At 33.9% G+C, this 16,898-nt stretch overlaps 3 protein-coding genes across 3 annotated transcripts; all 3 read right to left on the reverse strand.

The window, feature by feature from the left end:
• Positions 1-6: 6 nt before the first annotated feature.
• Positions 7-3,860, reverse strand: LOC123710012 (putative odorant-binding protein A5). Its single transcript, XM_045661664.1, has 5 exons — positions 3,838-3,860; positions 2,248-2,444; positions 1,288-1,408; positions 615-828; positions 7-222 (listed from the first exon to the last, which is right to left on the reverse strand). The coding sequence occupies exons 2-5, from the start codon at positions 2,431-2,433 to the stop codon at positions 9-11; spliced, it is 735 nt and encodes a 244-aa protein (XP_045517620.1). The 5' UTR covers positions 2,434-2,444; positions 3,838-3,860; the 3' UTR covers positions 7-8.
• A 1,749-nt stretch (positions 3,861-5,609) lies between these two features.
• LOC123710028 lies at positions 5,610-6,985 on the reverse strand. The gene is made up of 4 exons (XM_045661689.1): positions 6,776-6,985; positions 6,341-6,464; positions 5,919-6,129; positions 5,610-5,774 (listed from the first exon to the last, which is right to left on the reverse strand). The coding sequence occupies exons 1-4, from the start codon at positions 6,962-6,964 to the stop codon at positions 5,651-5,653; spliced, it is 648 nt and encodes a 215-aa protein (XP_045517645.1). The 5' UTR covers positions 6,965-6,985; the 3' UTR covers positions 5,610-5,650.
• A 2,269-nt stretch (positions 6,986-9,254) lies between these two features.
• LOC123709989 lies at positions 9,255-11,743 on the reverse strand. Its single transcript, XM_045661640.1, has 4 exons — positions 11,503-11,743; positions 10,882-11,005; positions 10,455-10,665; positions 9,255-9,426 (listed from the first exon to the last, which is right to left on the reverse strand). The coding sequence occupies exons 1-4, from the start codon at positions 11,719-11,721 to the stop codon at positions 9,309-9,311; spliced, it is 672 nt and encodes a 223-aa protein (XP_045517596.1). The 5' UTR covers positions 11,722-11,743; the 3' UTR covers positions 9,255-9,308.
• Positions 11,744-16,898: the final 5,155 nt, after the last annotated feature.

Consider the following 16,898-nt stretch of genomic DNA (forward strand, 5'->3'; position numbering starts at 1 on the left):
ATCTTTATTTAATTTTTGCATTTTAAATCATTGTTTTCATCGTCGTTGGAGACAAATTTACAGAATCGTTCACATCGTTTATTTACATCATCGTTCAGATCTTCCTTCTTCCAGTCAGCACAGTAGTCGAGTTCAGTACGATAGAAGTTCCCAGCTACGAGGTCCACGAGGTGGTATTTCTTTGTGAACGTCCAGAGGTTTATATTTCTTGTCCTTGCCAGCCTAAAAAGGTTTTATGGGTTTAATTAACGGCAATAATTAATTACAAAACTCAACGTTTGTTTCAATATTTCATCATTCTCTCGCCATATACGTTGTTTGCTTTTGATGTATGGAGTCGAACTTGTACTACAGTAATTTAAAGTTTATACACTGAATAGTGCTTTCTATCTCATTTTCTCCCACGTTAAATTTTATGAATTTTTGTGTCTGTCTCTTTTTACTGACGCTTTTTCTTTTCATCGACTTTCAAGTAACAGCGATGACTAATAAAAGAATAATTCACTACAAAAAATTATTGGAAATATTTTTCACCAATTCTATATTTATGTATGATACAAACGGAAACTGACTAGTGGAAATTTATAATTTCAAGAATATAGTTTTTTTCTTACTCAAATAATTCTATGTTATCAGGGTTTATCCATTCTTCCTGCTCGTACAGCAAACCAACTGTCCGATGAATTCCGCTGCCTAGTTTGACCATGGGTGGGCTCACAGGTACAATAGAGTCTCCAGATAGTATAAGATTATTCTCGCTCTTGGGCACATTTATAACAAGGCTGACTAGGTAGCCTTTATAAGGGTCACAACCCGGGCCGTCTATATCTGAAAAATATTTTTTAAGTGTTGATACGGCGTGTGTCGGGCAGGCTACTCACTTTCTTAACTATTAGAACAAAGCAAATGATCGGCAAACAAACTTTGTTTAGGATACAGCAAGTAACGCCCATTGCAAGAGGTATCTGACAAGGGAACTCAATATGCCCAAATAGTTTTAGCCTCTTTAGAAATGATGACATACTGTGATGTTCTGTACATTTATTATTTTTGAATTCAATATTTATGAATGTTTGAAACCCAGTCTTTAGTATAAGTATACGAGTATACTTTTTCTGATTGCATTTTTAACTGTAGGTAGGTAGGTAGGTAGGTAGGTATTATTATGTAGTTAGGTAGTAATAACAGTAAATATATCACAATTATATGCTTTTCTAATTTGTTTTGGCTCACATTACATGGAAGAGATCGCTCGACAGCGACAAGGCCGCTAAAATAACAACTTACCTATTATAAAAATGGTGTAATTAACATAATTTTTTCCTTTCGAATATTTTATCTCTGGATCGGCAGTTCTGATTGGTGGTACAAAGTTTCCTAGTTTAACATCAGCTGAAACCAATTTGCCCTAAAAAAACAAATTGTATTATTAAGATTATTGATTAAGTATAGTTTAGATAAGTGTTGGATTGCTTGACGTTCGACGCTGATCCCTGAGGTGGTAGATTCGAACTTCGGCTGTGCAACAATGGACTTGTATTTTTATGTGTGTAATTAAAACTCGTTCGTAAGGTTAATTTTGAATTGTTATTTAAAATAAATTAAATGTGTGTGTGTACTAGTGTACACACGTAAGAAGTGAAACTTCTTTATGACATTATTTTTTCGAGAAATGATCTACTATATGCAACTTAACAGCAATTCGTTGAATAAACTTAAATTAGATAAAGTTTAACAAAAGGCTTTTATTATCATAGACATGAATACAAATTATACAATTATTTCATTTTACCTTATTACTACTAAGATTATTACAGAATTTCATTGATTGTAATAGAATTATTACTATCATTGTTATCGTTATTATATATTTTTGTTATTAATGGCTACGAATCAACCGTGGTAGGGACAAGAAAAAGATGGCGCGTAACGAAAAAGGTTATGGTATTTTTTTTTCTAACGCCGATAAAGAAGTTTCACTTCAAATATCGTAAATAAATCGGTTTAGACCTCAAAGTCGACGCCGTTTACGCCAAAGGCTACCTACTTGCTGTTACAATTTTTTTATCACGAAACAGATGCATAATTCGCAGACCAAGGCTGGTGTCGCTACTGATTAAGTCTACAGTCTATAAACACCCATTAAAAGAGGTTTCCGACAAGTGGCTTAATCTCACCCAAGTTGTTGTTAGATTAAATTAATTTATTTGTTTAAAAAAATGTTTTTTTGAATTAAATAATACATACCTCTAATAAATATTTCGGTGGGACTGGTAAGTATTTAGGAGTAATGTCATATTTCTCAAACGCCTCTGACACAGATAAATTAGTATTTTCTACTTTCAAGTAGTTCCCAATACATGTACACTCTTTGTTGTGCACAGTGTGCCCAATAGTTCCATGTATACCAATTAAAAATAGTAAAGAAAGCATTTTCCTTTAAGCTGAAAATAAGGGGCGTATTAGCCATACAGAACAATACATTAAAAAATATTTTCTTAGTCAAATCAACGATCTTATGTGATGCAAAAAATATATTGTATACTCGAGCCTTCTACAGTAGCCATTATTAGTTTTAAATCTAATCTTAAATCATTTGGAAAATAAAATGCCTCTAATATTGCACTTACTAATCTCGGATGAGAACTGTCAAGAAACTCTCGGCTTCCCTTTTTTGCAATTTGAGACGGTTTGTTTATAAATCGCCAACCAAGGTGATAGATGGATGGTAGGGCAGGTACCCTACCTGCCCTACCATCCATCCATAGACTATTTGAAGTCTAGATCATAAGATCATCGGATCTTGAACACGTTTTGCGATATCATCGATAGGACTTGTTGCAGCTTATAACGATGCAAGGCAAGAGACGGGCTAGTAAAAGGAAGAAGTCGTGGTTGCGGAACGTGATGGAGTGGATCGGCGACTGGCTCACAGCCTAACCGTTATTAGACTAGCGCAAGATACCAAACAATTCAAGTTTAGTAATCAGCCAACCTTAAGCAATAAAGTGGCTCCAAAAGAATAACAAGAGTTTAGATCAGAATAAATCATTTCATTCATTTTTTATTTAGGTTTAATACAATTACGAAAGATGTTAAGTTAAAAATAAATGTTACGTTTGTACGAACAAAAAGTTCACATCCCTACGCAACGCCAAGGGGTATTTTGTTCTCTGCTGCAGGTAAAGGACTGAACAACTCCTCTAATCACTCTCTTTGGTAAATGCGGTAGAAGATTCAGAGATAACCCACATCTCCACGCAACGCCAAGGGATCTAGCCGCACGGAATGTGATTGATCGTTGACGATTCGAATCGCTCGTCATTGAATACGATCTACGCTTTCCGCTAGATCGTATTCAACCGCTGGTTCTGGGGCTCCCTCCCAGAGGTGACAAGAGTCTCCGTGTCTACACCATGTGGGGCCGAATTTACCCTTTATAGAGTTGCATGCGGTGAGTGAAGTACCGTCTCACCTTGCTGGGCACACAAGGCTTTTGGGGGACGAATTTAGCCTTCCCTTCCAAATGACCGCGAAACTGAACATCATTACGATGCTATCTGAGGCTTTAAGGAGAGCAACTTCAAAGAGAGATAAAATATATTAATTACTAAAGTAATTGTTATTATTGAAGTTCTGATCAGCTGACGCTGTCGCTGTCGCTGACGAAAACCCTCTTCTCGGGCAAGGCATAGTTATGTCATTTTTACCGCGCAAATTTGAAATAATGTGTGTGGACTAACCAAATTGTTGAAAACTGTCCTTTGACAATTTATATTATAAGAATACATATATTAAAAGAAGCTTTCTGTTTTTAATATAAAAATTAATTCTTACCTTCACAGTAACACAACTTCAACACTATCTTGAAATAGTTACATTCTTATTCATTTATATACTTACTACTCAACATGTATCTTTATATAAATTACATAACATCATAAATAAATCTTATCATTTTTACAAGGCAAATTATGTACATTTATTTTGTGTGACTTAGTTTTAAAAGAGAAATACGATTTTCAAAAACGTGAATAATTTGTATATTGATTTTTTTTACTCCTTGTCATAAATTCTATTATCTGTGGCGTCGAGTTTCAAACGCATTTCATGCACCACGCATAGATCGTGTTACCAATATGGTAATATTGCTCAACGCAATTAATGGAATCAATGGTTTGTGACCCTTCGTCATTGGATGACTCTGCTTTAGATTTTAGATAAAACAACCCAAAAGAAAGGATTTCTCCTTCGCGGTATGTGTCAGGGATTCCCTGTGCAGGGTGAAACGTATCGAGAGCCCGACAAAAATTCCCTTGGACAGCTTTGCCGAGAGACCAGAAGGTTCTCGAAGGGAGGTCCTCACCTACTCTGGAAATGTACTCGGACTTTGCCTAGAAATCTCCTGTTTGAACTTTTTTTTGTGGCTTTAAGTTTGTAGATATCGTCATCACAAGATATCACCGCTTCTGCACTCGCTTTAAAACATTCTCGTTTTCGACACGAGGCCGCCTTGCAAGAATTTTTAAATCAGGGCTGTGACTTGCGACTGATCGGCACCGCAGAAAATGAAAAACAAAGAGTTCCATTCTTTGGAGACTAACTTCGGCGACAGAGAAAATAACGGAATCTGGAGTATCCAACGAAAAGCATATAGACCAAGCGACATAGAAAGACCGCATCCCGTCACAATCTGTTGACTATAGTTGCAATGTGGAGGAGTGCAGGTAGTAGGCACAGTATTTCAGTCTACGCAATAATTCGACGAACCCAAATGTCTGGTTGACGACGGAGACTTGATAGTTCTCTGGATGCGAAAAATATTTACTTGAGGTTTACTCTACATATAACACCTAGCAACGACCACATTATGGCAGGTGAAACTGCAGGGTACAGCGAGTGTATTTAATTGTTTATGCAAATTATGTTCAAAACTGTATTTAGCATAATAGTTTATATCTATCATTTGAATTGCAAAATTCCGATACATACTTATCCATTTTTCTTTATAAAATAAATGAAAAACGTATTGAAATTATACTACCAAAACCTTCAACCACGGACAACATAAATGTTACCCATGGCGTCTTGCGATTATATATCTCTTTTGGTTTAATTATTTGAAGGTGCAGGTCATTTGTGAATGTCGCAATATTATAATGATCTGGAACGCAGGGAGAGGCAGTTTCATCTGGTAGAATACGGTAGCGAACGCGAGAGCCTCTGAGCGCAGCAGTGCTGGAGATCCCAATCTGGGATAAGTGGATTTCGCCCACCCAGCTTTCTGAGTAGTAGAGTCAAACATACTCTCGTACTCTATGCGGTATGCCATTTCCACATAGGATATCAAACAACATTGGAATTGCGTACAATTCTTTCTTGAAACTATTTTTAATTTACGATACCTACAAAGTTTTCATATAGTTAAAATATAAATTTATAATTTACATTTACATTGGAATGTATTTTACAATGTATATGTTTAATGTAGTAGACATGCGACAATTTTATAGATATCAAGAAACAATGTAGAAGAATATTATATTCTTGAAGGTTCTTGAAGTATTGTAGTCATCGGTTCATAGGTTATTATTAAATAATCTTATTAATTTATGCTTTTATAACAAACATTTATTTCAAAACAAAAATATTAGTGTTTGGTGTCTCCGCATCGTTTAAGTTCAGTCGTATAGAAAGTCCCCGCTACAGGCTCAGGTTTGAGATTATACTTCTTGACCATTGGTTCCAGTTGTATAACACGAGTTTTTATCAATCTGTAAATAAATATATAAATATATTCACCTATTGCATTTATGTAAAGGCCATTCGATCACTGATCCACTTGAACTAGACAATACAGACATGTAAGAGAAAAGGAACAAACATTATAAAAAAATGACAAGAAACTAATGGCATACTTCATGAATTCCATTGCATCAGGGTCAATGTGGTCGTTCTGCTCATACAAGAGCCCTGTTAGTCTGTGAACACCAGTTCCTAAACCTGGCACAGGTGGAATAAAAGGTACAGCTATGTCACCCCCAATCAATAAGTTCTTGCTGTTTGGTACATTTACATACAGGCCTATAAGGTATACGTTCGGAGGAGGGCCTTGTTGTCCATCAACATCTGTAAATTATAGAAAATATTGAGTATTAAAACTTATTGTATTGCGTACTTGCATTGATGCGATTTTGTTAAAAACTCTCATTGTCCATTAATACTATCTATTTAATGTAAGTTTCAATAGTATATTCAAAAATGTGTTTTTTAAATATCTTTAACTCCTCACTATGTTGTGAAGAAAAAAGTTTAAAATAAATGTTTAATGGCTTATTACCAAAGAGGAATAACGAGTATTTAACATCACTCTTTCCCTGTGGATACGAAATATACTTAGTGTCAATAGTTCTGAGTGGATCAATGAAATTTCCCAACTCCACGTTTGCTGTCATAAAAGAACTCTGAAACAATAGTTTTAGTTTCAATATTAAGTCTTATATCAATAACTAGGAATTCTATCCAACCTTAATACTTTAAAACTTAATTATAAATAGAACTCAATTCCTAATTAACCAACTTATCGATTAGACGCATTAAATACTAAACTTGGACGCACGTGCAGCTAATTCATAAAGTGAATTACTGAGAACCATATCGGCCCTCTTATTTTCCGGTCAAATATAGTAAAAAACAACCAAATACAATCAAATACAATAAAATATAATCAAATACAGAAAAATAAAGTCGAACACAGTTAAACTTAAAATCTTACCTTTAGCTTGTCTTTAGGCGGGACTGGCAAGAATGTCGGAGAAATTCCAAACTTCTTGAAGGCGTTTGGAGCAGATAGCTCTAGTTTAGCCTTTAAGAATCCAGGGATACAGGAGCAGGTGTGAGGCAATTCTCCCAATATCCCATATGATCCTAGTACAACAAAATATAAACTGAACAATAATCGCATTTTTGTATAATTAAAATACAATACGTCAAAAGAATAGTCGCTTCGACTTAAAACAATGCTTTATATATTGCTTTTTGTATTAAAAGTTAATTGATCTTAAAATTAATTACTTTTACCATTGAATTCACATTGTTGTTTTTTAAAGGTTTTATGTAGTATAATATATATATATAAAATACCGCAGTTTTGTTCCACTTTTTTCCCGCAGCACGACTGCCTTGTGGGGGAGGGTTATGTCGGACTCGCTACTATTCGTATCCACTATAGCTCCAGGGCGCCACCAGTAATCGACACGGTAACAGCGTATAATAGTTGGCATCATCAGCAGTGCCCAAAGGTCGGCCCCCTTTGACCCTGAATAATGTGAAATGGAGCAGATAGATGAACCTGTCTGGGGGAGGTCGGGTACAATGTTTGTACAGATGCCCTAGCATACCTTCTTTTGGAAGCATGAATCCCTGTTCCCCTGCTGAAGCGTCTGCCTAGGATTACAACAAAACCGTGCAATGCGTTGTATTGCACGGTTTTGTTGAAATTTTTGTCAAACTACAGAACCACTTATCATTATGATTTTTATAATGTAAGAATAAAGAACAAGCGTTGTATACTAATCAAAATTTACATTTCGACATGCCAGTTTTTTTGATATATTTAAATTACTTTCTAAAGATTGTGAATTAATTAACAATTGTAAGGTTTTTACAATAATTAACTTTTTGAATGTGACAATTATCTTTTAAATACTCAATATTACAAAGAAATAAAGGACGTACTTAAATTTCACCACTTTATATAAAAGATTTTTATAGAAAAATATTGTTTGGGCAAGTTGGTGATTCTGACATCCATCTGATTTCTACGTCTGCCGGTCATCTTACGCACACAAGTTCTGTGTGATAATTACGCGAATAATAAATTAATCACTCGACAGGGGGGCCTGACCTCCACCGGGCATACCCAAACACATCCTTCAACAGATTTATCTTTAAATAGTCTCAAAAATAATGTTCTTTTATGACCAACTGGTGGAAAACGCAAAAAATAATGATAATAGTTTTAGAATAACTAGTTTAAGAATGACTGCCTAGTGGGTTTTGGATTATAAAATCGAAACGTTATTTTTCACCAATTAAGAATATGTTGTTGACGTGGGCAGATGGAGTACAAGAACCAACACTTGGTAAAACATTAAATGTTTTGGGTTTCTCGTAAAGGCGTTGAAACCAGACCTAAAGTTTGAATAAAATAAATACAGTCTACCCCATCTCTGACTGTAACTTCAAAAATAAGAAAAAAAAAAACGTCAGTGACGTGTTACAAAAAATGATAAACTTAAATGGAACTGGACTGGACACATAATGAGGACCAACAAAGATCAATGGACTAGGGATGTTATAAAGTGTATGCGAGGAACGGGAAAAGAAAACAATGAGGTCAAATCAAAAGATGGGAGGACGATCTACCAAAAGGATGGAGTTTGCCAAGGATAGAGAGACATGGACCTTACCAAAGTGGTTGCTAATAAATTTATTATGTTTGCTATATAAATAAGACTTAAGGATTCTAAATTTTATTTTTTTCCGACGTTTCGCGTGCTTTTCAGCGTGCGTGGTCAAGCAAATTTAGAATAATGTAAATAATTATAAGTTTTAAATAATAATACATAGCTTTAATCCGTTCAAAAAATGTTTTTCTTAATGTGTAAAAGCTATTTTAACAAAAGACAATACTATTAGCATGTAAGTTAAAAGGTTACCAAATAAAGCGATTTTATTATTATTATTATAACTATTTAAAGATCTTGATCGTGATGAATAGAAAGCCTTATGTCGATGATATAAGTAACGTCACCGCTTTATAATAATAATTAATAAAATTCAATTTTATTTATTAAAAATATATAATTATACAAGAAATAATACTATTCACAAAATACACTTACACATGTACAAACTAACTACATTTTTTGGACCCCTAAAGATCAAAGATTTCCTGGAACCGGCTCCATTTCTATTTTCTTTATTACTGAGTTCTCGTCACCCTGCGTGGATTAGTGGGCCTTTTCATCTTTATACGTCGCGATCGTGATCTAATTTTGCTCTCCTATCGTGGTTTGAAACTCTTATTGCTAACTACCTATACTAAACTTCGGTTTCCAAGTGACGTCAGTGATTTAATTTGGGAAACCAAAGTTAAGTCGATTCTTTTAATAAGCTAATTAAATTATTTTGTAGAATTATTTAAAAGATAAAAATAAAATTTATTTCGTGTCAATAAAAATCAGTTTTATTCAATAAAGATGTGTTTATTTCCAAGAACATATTACACTGATTTAAATGTTATATTAGTGTTTTCCGCAACTTTTGACTTCAGTAGTGTAGAAAGTCCCCGCCAAAGGCTCCGGCTTAATGTTGTAGGTATATGTGAATTGTCCCAGTTGTATAACACGGCTTTTTGCCAATCTGTAAAGCAGCATAACAATATATGTATCCCAAATCATTATTAGTTTGCAAATGATAATATAAGTACGCGAGTATTATATGAAAGTAATAAATATTCACAGCGTCATTCTTACAATTTGATCATTAATAAAATGTTTACAACTGGCCAGTTAGAAACATTGCTAATGAAAACTTTTTTCAATTTCAGTTTTAGAACTCTTTCGTAACCTAATGTAGTATATTACATTCATTTGTCATTTGTTTTTGTGAATTGGCGGCAAATCTAAAACCCTTGTAAGGTAAAGTACAAGAAGAAGTCAAGGAAAAAATATTTTTGACTCATTCTTTAGTTGGAATGGTCATTTCGCGTTGTGCTAGAAGATGGAAGGACTGTTATTGCAGACTGATATGTCAATCGCTGTTTGCCTGTTGTTTTGGAAAAAAATTCACAACAGCGCCCTCGAAGCAGGATCCTCTTTCACCACGACAATGCTTCAGCATACTCCGCAAAACGGACTTGAATATTTGACTGTGGCAGGTGTCGAGATAATGAGTCATCCGCCATACAGTCGTCGCAGGAGCCCTGCGACTTTCATTTATTCCCAAGAATTTTAGAAGAAGAAAATTCGAGGTATTCACTTTACGAGCCCTGAAGATGCGGCGAAATCGTATGAAAATGCCGTAGAAGAGACCCCTAAGGAAGAATAGGCCCATTGCTTCTCTCGTTGGTTTCATCAAAAGCGTCGATGTATAGAGAGGAACGGAGATTACTTCGAAAAACAATAAAAGTATTGGCAACTGTCTACATTAAGCCGTTATTAATTTTTTTAAATATTTACAGTGTTACCTAGGTATACTGCCCCATAGCGTGCATTTTGATCTTCTTGTCTATTAGTTTTGATATAAATTGTATTACCACAACTTCTATAATATCATTGGTCAGCCCTAGGATTAAGAAAAAAGCGAATTCGTGGAGCAAAGACAGGAAGTATCTAGCCAAATTTATTACCAACAATTATACCTACTTATCGGATTTCACTATAACTCACTTTAAAAACTCAATTTGCTCAGGGTCTATGTGGGCCTTCTGCTCATACAAGATGCCTCCGATTCTGTGAATACCGGTTCCTAAGCTTGGGACGGGTGAGATCAAAGGTACAGCTATATCACCACCAATTATTAAATTCTTGCTATTTGGAACATTTACATTAATAGCGAGAAGGCGGGCGTTTGGTGCATTTCCCTGATGTCCGTCGAAATCTGTGAAATAGGCACGCAATTTTGAACTGAAATTTAAAAATGAGAGCATGCACATGCAACCTTTTGTCGTGTGCTATGTCGTACTTTTATTTGTCCCTTATTTAGATGCTCTGATTTGACCATTTCCTAAAAATTCCTTACTGATAAAATCACAAGGACACAAGGGTCGTCACATAAGCACGTGATAATGCTAGTTTAAGTAGAATTTCTGCTTACCGATCAATATTAAGGTGTAGTTGACACTTTCCTTTCCTTTTGGATAACTAATAAACGCAGGATCAATAGTTCTAAGTGGGTCAATGTAATTTCCCAATTCTACAGAGGCAGTCACAAATCCACCCTGAATTATTAAAACACTATTAATTAATTAAGTTAATCAATGGCGCTACAACCTTTTCAGGTCTGAGCCTCAGACTTCTGTATCTGTTCCATGACCATTTGTTAATCTAATAGGCAAGTCGGTGATCAGCCTTCTGTGCCTGACGCGCGCTGTCGACCTATTGGGTCTAAGGCAAGTCGGTTTCCTTACGATGTTTTCCTTCACCGTTCGAGCGAATGTTTAATACGCACATAGAAAGAAAGTCCATTGGTGCACAGCCGGGGATCGAACCTACGATCTCAGGGATGGGAGTCGCACGTTGAAGCCACCAGGCCAACACTGCTCTAAAACACTATTAATACTTATATGAAATACAATTCATATTTCAATTACAAAATGTCGTAGTGAAAAGTGTGGTCCTGAAGCGAAAGAAACGTAAATTCATCTTATATTAAAATATCAAATTAAATATTTTCTTATAACATACGATCATCTTCATAAAAATATGAACATCTTACCTTAAGCTTATCTTTTGGCGGAATCGGCATGTATTGAGGCGAAATTCCGAATTTTTTAAAGGCAAGTGGAGCAGATAGTTTTAATGCGGCTTTCTGGTATGAAGATATACAGGAACATGCACTAACATCTTTAATTAATACCCGTTTGAAACCCAAAGGATAATCTCCCAAAACTCCATACGACCCTAGTGCGACAAATAATATAACTAATAATCGCATTTCTGTTTAGTCAAATTACTTTCCAAGTATACAATAGTAATAGACCTTCGACGAAGAACGATGCTTTTTATCTTGGTTTTTTTTTATTTTTTTCTTTAATTCCTATTAAAAACTAATTGCTATTGGCAGTAACTACTGTAGTTTTCATCAAATATTATATCGTATTAAAACCGCCTGTTTGTTTGTATATAGATCCAGTGGCAGAATAGACAATTAAGAATGAAAATCAATTATTATAATCCCTACACCGAGGGATGGAGAATGTTAGTTCGTTTCGTTAAAATAATAAATTTATCATTAAGGCATCATTATCTTATGTTTTTAAGGCTTGTGTAAAATTAAAAGAAACAGGGGGCAAAATATGTATACATTTTTATTATAAAGACCGTAAATATTCTAAATGAGCTCAAGACGACAGTTGGTAGAAATTGCCTTTTCAGTTGGCAGAGAGTAATTGTAGATTGATCTGAATAGGAAATTATTTCAAATATTGCCTAAGAAAAATATATATGTTTTCAATATTCCAGTAAAATAATGTTTGAATATCTAAAATAATGAACTATTTATAATCATGACGAGTCGAAGTGTCATAAAAAAATTAGAAATCCTTATTACTATAATCCTATATCTGAATTTTATTTCTTAATTAAAACCTTACCTTTAGTGAAATATTTTAAATATCGGAATATGTTGTATTAATAGTAATACAATTAAGAAAAACGCTTTATATGTATATTGTGTTTATTGTTCAGATTGACGTATTTATTTCGTAAATTAAAATTAATTATGTACTTTTCATTGACGTCATACTGTCACATTTATAAAAGGTTATTTATTAAATATTTTTTGTCGGATTTATTCAATAAATTATTCATTAACTAAATTGTAATATATTAATAACCCTTTCTTATATGTAATACGCGTATGAAAAAAAACAATATTGAAAGACCTTAAGTCGAATTGGTTTGTTAATACTTTTTATTGGTTTGTATGTCGGCGGATTCGACGTACGCAGGAATTTCGTTTGGCTCTCGATATCCGATTATAAAACTCAACTGCAAGTAATCCGAACAACTCCTCTGAACACAGTCAAGAAAAACCTAATCTAAACTCCTTTCATTTGAACCCTTTAATTATATATTGATACCTTCTTTCCTCTTCACCTATTTTATTAATATTTCGATTACACAATTATAAAAGTAACATCGCAATATATTATACGCATTATTTGCTATCGGCACTACAGAAAATTGCAACTTGAGGTGGTTTTAGGTAAGACAGTATATGGAAACGAACCATAAGTTGTGTTAAGTATTAGTACTTAAAACTAAACTAAACACTTAGGTGTTTATTTTTGTGTGAGTTTGTTCACCCACAACAAAGAATTGTCTGAGTGTAGAGACCTGGATTTGTATAATAATTAAACAATGAAATAAGATTTAATTATTATATTATTATTATTGTTGTAGCTATACAAAAACGTCGGATTTGTTTACATTTTCAATACAGTCAATTTCCGTAGAACCATGATGTGTCTATGTAGTAGAAAAATTCAACATAAGAAGTTAGGATCGCAATCACTAATGTTAATAACAGAGTGCCTTATTATCAAAATTTTAAATGAGTTAATTTGGAATTTGAATAAATTTTATTCGGGGTAATATTGCTTAATAATTAAAAATCCAAATTTAAACTTTTATATTTTAGCGCTCCTTTTCATTTACAGACACTAAACTGATCCTCTGATACACCACATTCTAGTTAAACTGTTAATATCGCCTCGTAAATAAGGTTCTGAAATTGAAGTTGCATTTTTTGACTTATACGTCCTATTTTTTAATCACCTTCCAATGTGATCGACCATAATGCGGGACCATACCACTCTACTACTATGTGTAGCTGTCCGTTGTAATATTTCTATTTCGCCAACAAGCCTACTCTTTCTCCAATAACGGCGATGGGCGGCAGTCGTTCTCCAAATTATGAAAATATGACATCCTCGTATATCGGTTCAATAGAGAAAAACACAGCAAATGTACTGTATAAACAAACTTTTTTCGATTACGCCATCTCTGTTTTATGATATATAAGGGAGCGGAAGAATTTAAAGGTTATTTTTTTCTTACTAAGTATACTAATAGGTGATTAGTTTTCTACTACCAAAACTACGAAACTAAGCCTATGCCGAATTTTTGTTCCACCGAGGCTTGAAAATTTTGATAAAAAAGTAAAATTTATGTTATTTTTTTATAAACATCGCCATAATTGTTTTCAGGAATACTGCTATCCATAGAGGGTTGAGGGTTGCATACAAAACCGTATTTTTTTACGCTTGTAGTCAAACGTATCATGTTCAGGTTTTACGTACAATGGGTAGCCAACACGCCGCACGTCATTGCCAGAAGCAAATTACTTTAATGAGCTAGAATTATTATTTAAATTATAATATAAGTGAAAAACTTAATAGTTTTCATAAATACCTTCAAATGGCTATTATGACGCACATAATGTATAAGCATATAAGCTAACAACTGTCTCATACTGACGTGGTTAGGTTATTTAATGACGGACTTACTCGTTTGTATATTAAGTCAAGAAATATAGAAACAAAATATTCATGTTTAATTTTTATATTGTCATGAAACAAAGTGGTAATAAATAATAAATATATTTACCAAATCCGGAAATAAAACTTACGATCTTCGATTTCTGCCGCGCACCACCACAGTATGTGGGACCAGCTGCCCGCTGAAGTATTTCCGAACCATTTCGACTTTAGGTTCTTCAAGAAAAGAGCGTACAATTCTTCAAAGGCCGGTAGAGCGCTTGCGAGCTTTCTGGCAGTGCCAGTGTCCATGGGTGGCGGTATCACTTAAGATCTGGTCCCGTGGTCCCGTCTGCCTCCTGTAACATAAAAAAAAGTTCTGTTATACTACAAAATATCATCTAAACAGGACACCGTGACACCAATGGCAAGTATATAAATTCAGCGAAGTTTTCCAAATTCCTTCTGCAATAACCAATATAGGCACCTCTCTTTCAAATTTTTCGCGATTTAAACGGATTATACAATACTTATCCGGAGCTGGATATATTCGGTAGTGGGCTGATCGGTTTTAAAGAAAGCATTCTTGCCTATCTCGAACCTTATCTGCTGTATTGCTGGTAACCCTGGTATTTTTATTTAATTTTACGATAAGGATAGAACAACGGCTACTCAATACCACTCTGATCTAGAAAGTTCTAAAACTTCGTTCAAGATTATTCCCAGGAAAATATGGATGAGCGGGCCGAAACGCGACCAATAAATTTAGTTAAAAGTACAATTCCGAGAGATTTACATCGGTGAGAAAAGTGCGACTAGTAAAGAGAATTAAAGTGTATGTTAGTTAGTTAATTAGTGAAAGTATTTTATGTGTGATAATTAGTCAATTTCTACGCGTAATTTGGGTGTTTTAAGTACAGTTAAAATCCTCGTTGATTTATTTAAAAATAAACTCTTTATGAGATCTCCGGCGATACCTATCCGATCCCCTAGCTCAGAACATTATATTTTTTATATAACGGATCACCCGTGACGAAATAAACTTCATTTGAAAAGAACCTAATTCCCAATACCTTACTATATTGACGAAGTCAGATCACAAATTTAGACAACAGCCGTACTTGAATGTATCAATGTTTTTAACCGACACTACATATTATGTTAACAGAGACCACACGTCAGCATCTCTTATCGGTTATATACCTAGAGCTATCCCTTATAGAAGCCTGAGATAAACAGATTATAGTCTTTTTAAAAGTACAAACTTAAGTTGATCTACCGGTGGGATGCGCAAATGGTACGGTGTAATATTATAAAAGTAAGGCTTTGGGGGTGCTCAATTTTGACTTTTCATCTCTAAGGTACCCGAAAACGCAAGTACACTCGTAATCACATGTTAAAGCTTAACGATAACATCTATACCAAATAACACGAAACACATTTAAAGCAACATGGTATGATTGGTATTTTTTCTGTGTCTGTAATAAAGCCACTTTTACATTTATTATTTAAATTGTCTTTATCACTATATACATATTAATTGTCTAATTAATAGTTATCCAACGGATTACGTAAGCTGTCTGCTATTTTCAAATTTAAGTTGAATTTGAGTTTTAAATATAAATTTAGGAAATTTTAGATTAAGTGCTGCCAGCGTTAAAGGTCACTGCCACAGGGACCAAAATTTTTATTTTGTTTAAAATTTTCTATTTATTAATTTTTCATTCTTATTATTACTATGTAGGTGTTGGAAATACTATTTTTAGTAAAATTAAACAATAATATAAATAATTAAATAATTAATTAACTATAATTCAGAGGTTAAAAATTAATATTTTATGATATAAAATTAAAATAGGTATTAGCTAACCTAACACATCTGTGGATTGGGAAAAAAATGAATTGCTAACGTGTAGCCTGTACTCAAGTAAGGTGCTTCCGGTGACTTCTGGTCTTTGTAAGATTATGGAGCGTTTATTAAATAGTGTTAGCTTCTAATATTAATTTAATTAAATTCTAAACATTTTTATGAAACATATTCTTAAGAACCTTGCTACAAGTGCGCATGTGCAATAGTTACTCATTTGACTCGTTCGGTTGTTTACGAGTTGTTACGAATTGACTCGACCATTTTCCCGAAGTGGGATGGTCGAGTCGTAGGAGGGAGTTGTGATTATAAAAGAGGTTGTGACACATGCGCACGGGCCTTTTCTTCGTACAAGTTTGAAGTTATACAGTTCACGTAAAATCAGTGAAGTAAATTATAGTGAATTAAGTCATCATTGAAGTGTTTAATTTCCTACCCTAAGAACTAAATCAACTACCGCTAACAATAGGCTCTTCTTGTATATTTGAAAGAATATGATATGTTGAGCGATCGCCAATATGAATTTCGTCGTAATCAAATAGATTGTAAGAGAAAGTCGTGTGTAGATCACAGGTATTTTTTACGTAAGTGTTCTTCAAATCTAAGAATTGTAAAATTGAAATGGGTTTCTAAGGAATAAACACAATTTATTGTTGTATTTATTATAATAAAATCTTCGCAATAGAATAATAATCAGTGGTTTATTCATCATTGGTCGGGAATCAACGCAGGGCTAGATTATATTATATTATGTCTAATGTGTTT

Source organism: Pieris brassicae, chromosome 5 (assembly GCF_905147105.1).
Source record: "Pieris brassicae chromosome 5, ilPieBrab1.1, whole genome shotgun sequence".
Classification (NCBI taxonomy): domain Eukaryota; kingdom Metazoa; phylum Arthropoda; class Insecta; order Lepidoptera; family Pieridae; genus Pieris; species Pieris brassicae.

Coding starts and splice junctions, on each gene's coding strand:
- LOC123710028 (XM_045661689.1), bottom strand. CDS start 6,964: ATGCGATTATTGTTCAGTTTATATTTTGTTGTACTAGGATCATATGGG. Junction 6,465..6,775: donor CGCCTAAAGACAAGCTAAAG/GTAAGATTTTAA, acceptor CTATTGTTTCAG/AGTTCTTTTATGACAGCAAA. Junction 5,775..5,918: donor GATGCAATGGAATTCATGAA/GTATGCCATTAG, acceptor ATTTATTTACAG/ATTGATAAAAACTCGTGTTA.
- LOC123709989 (XM_045661640.1), bottom strand. CDS start 11,721: ATGCGATTATTAGTTATATTATTTGTCGCACTAGGGTCGTATGGAGTT. Junction 10,666..10,881: donor CTACACCTTAATATTGATCG/GTAAGCAGAAAT, acceptor CCTATTTCACAG/ATTTCGACGGACATCAGGGA. Junction 9,427..10,454: donor GAGCAAATTGAGTTTTTAAA/GTGAGTTATAGT, acceptor GCTGCTTTACAG/ATTGGCAAAAAGCCGTGTTA.
- LOC123710012 (XM_045661664.1), bottom strand. CDS start 2,433: ATGCTTTCTTTACTATTTTTAATTGGTATACATGGAACTATTGGGCAC. Junction 1,409..2,247: donor CACCGAAATATTTATTAGAG/GTATGTATTATT, acceptor TTGTTTTTTTAG/GGCAAATTGGTTTCAGCTGA. Junction 223..614: donor GATAACATAGAATTATTTGA/GTAAGAAAAAAA, acceptor AAACCTTTTTAG/GCTGGCAAGGACAAGAAATA.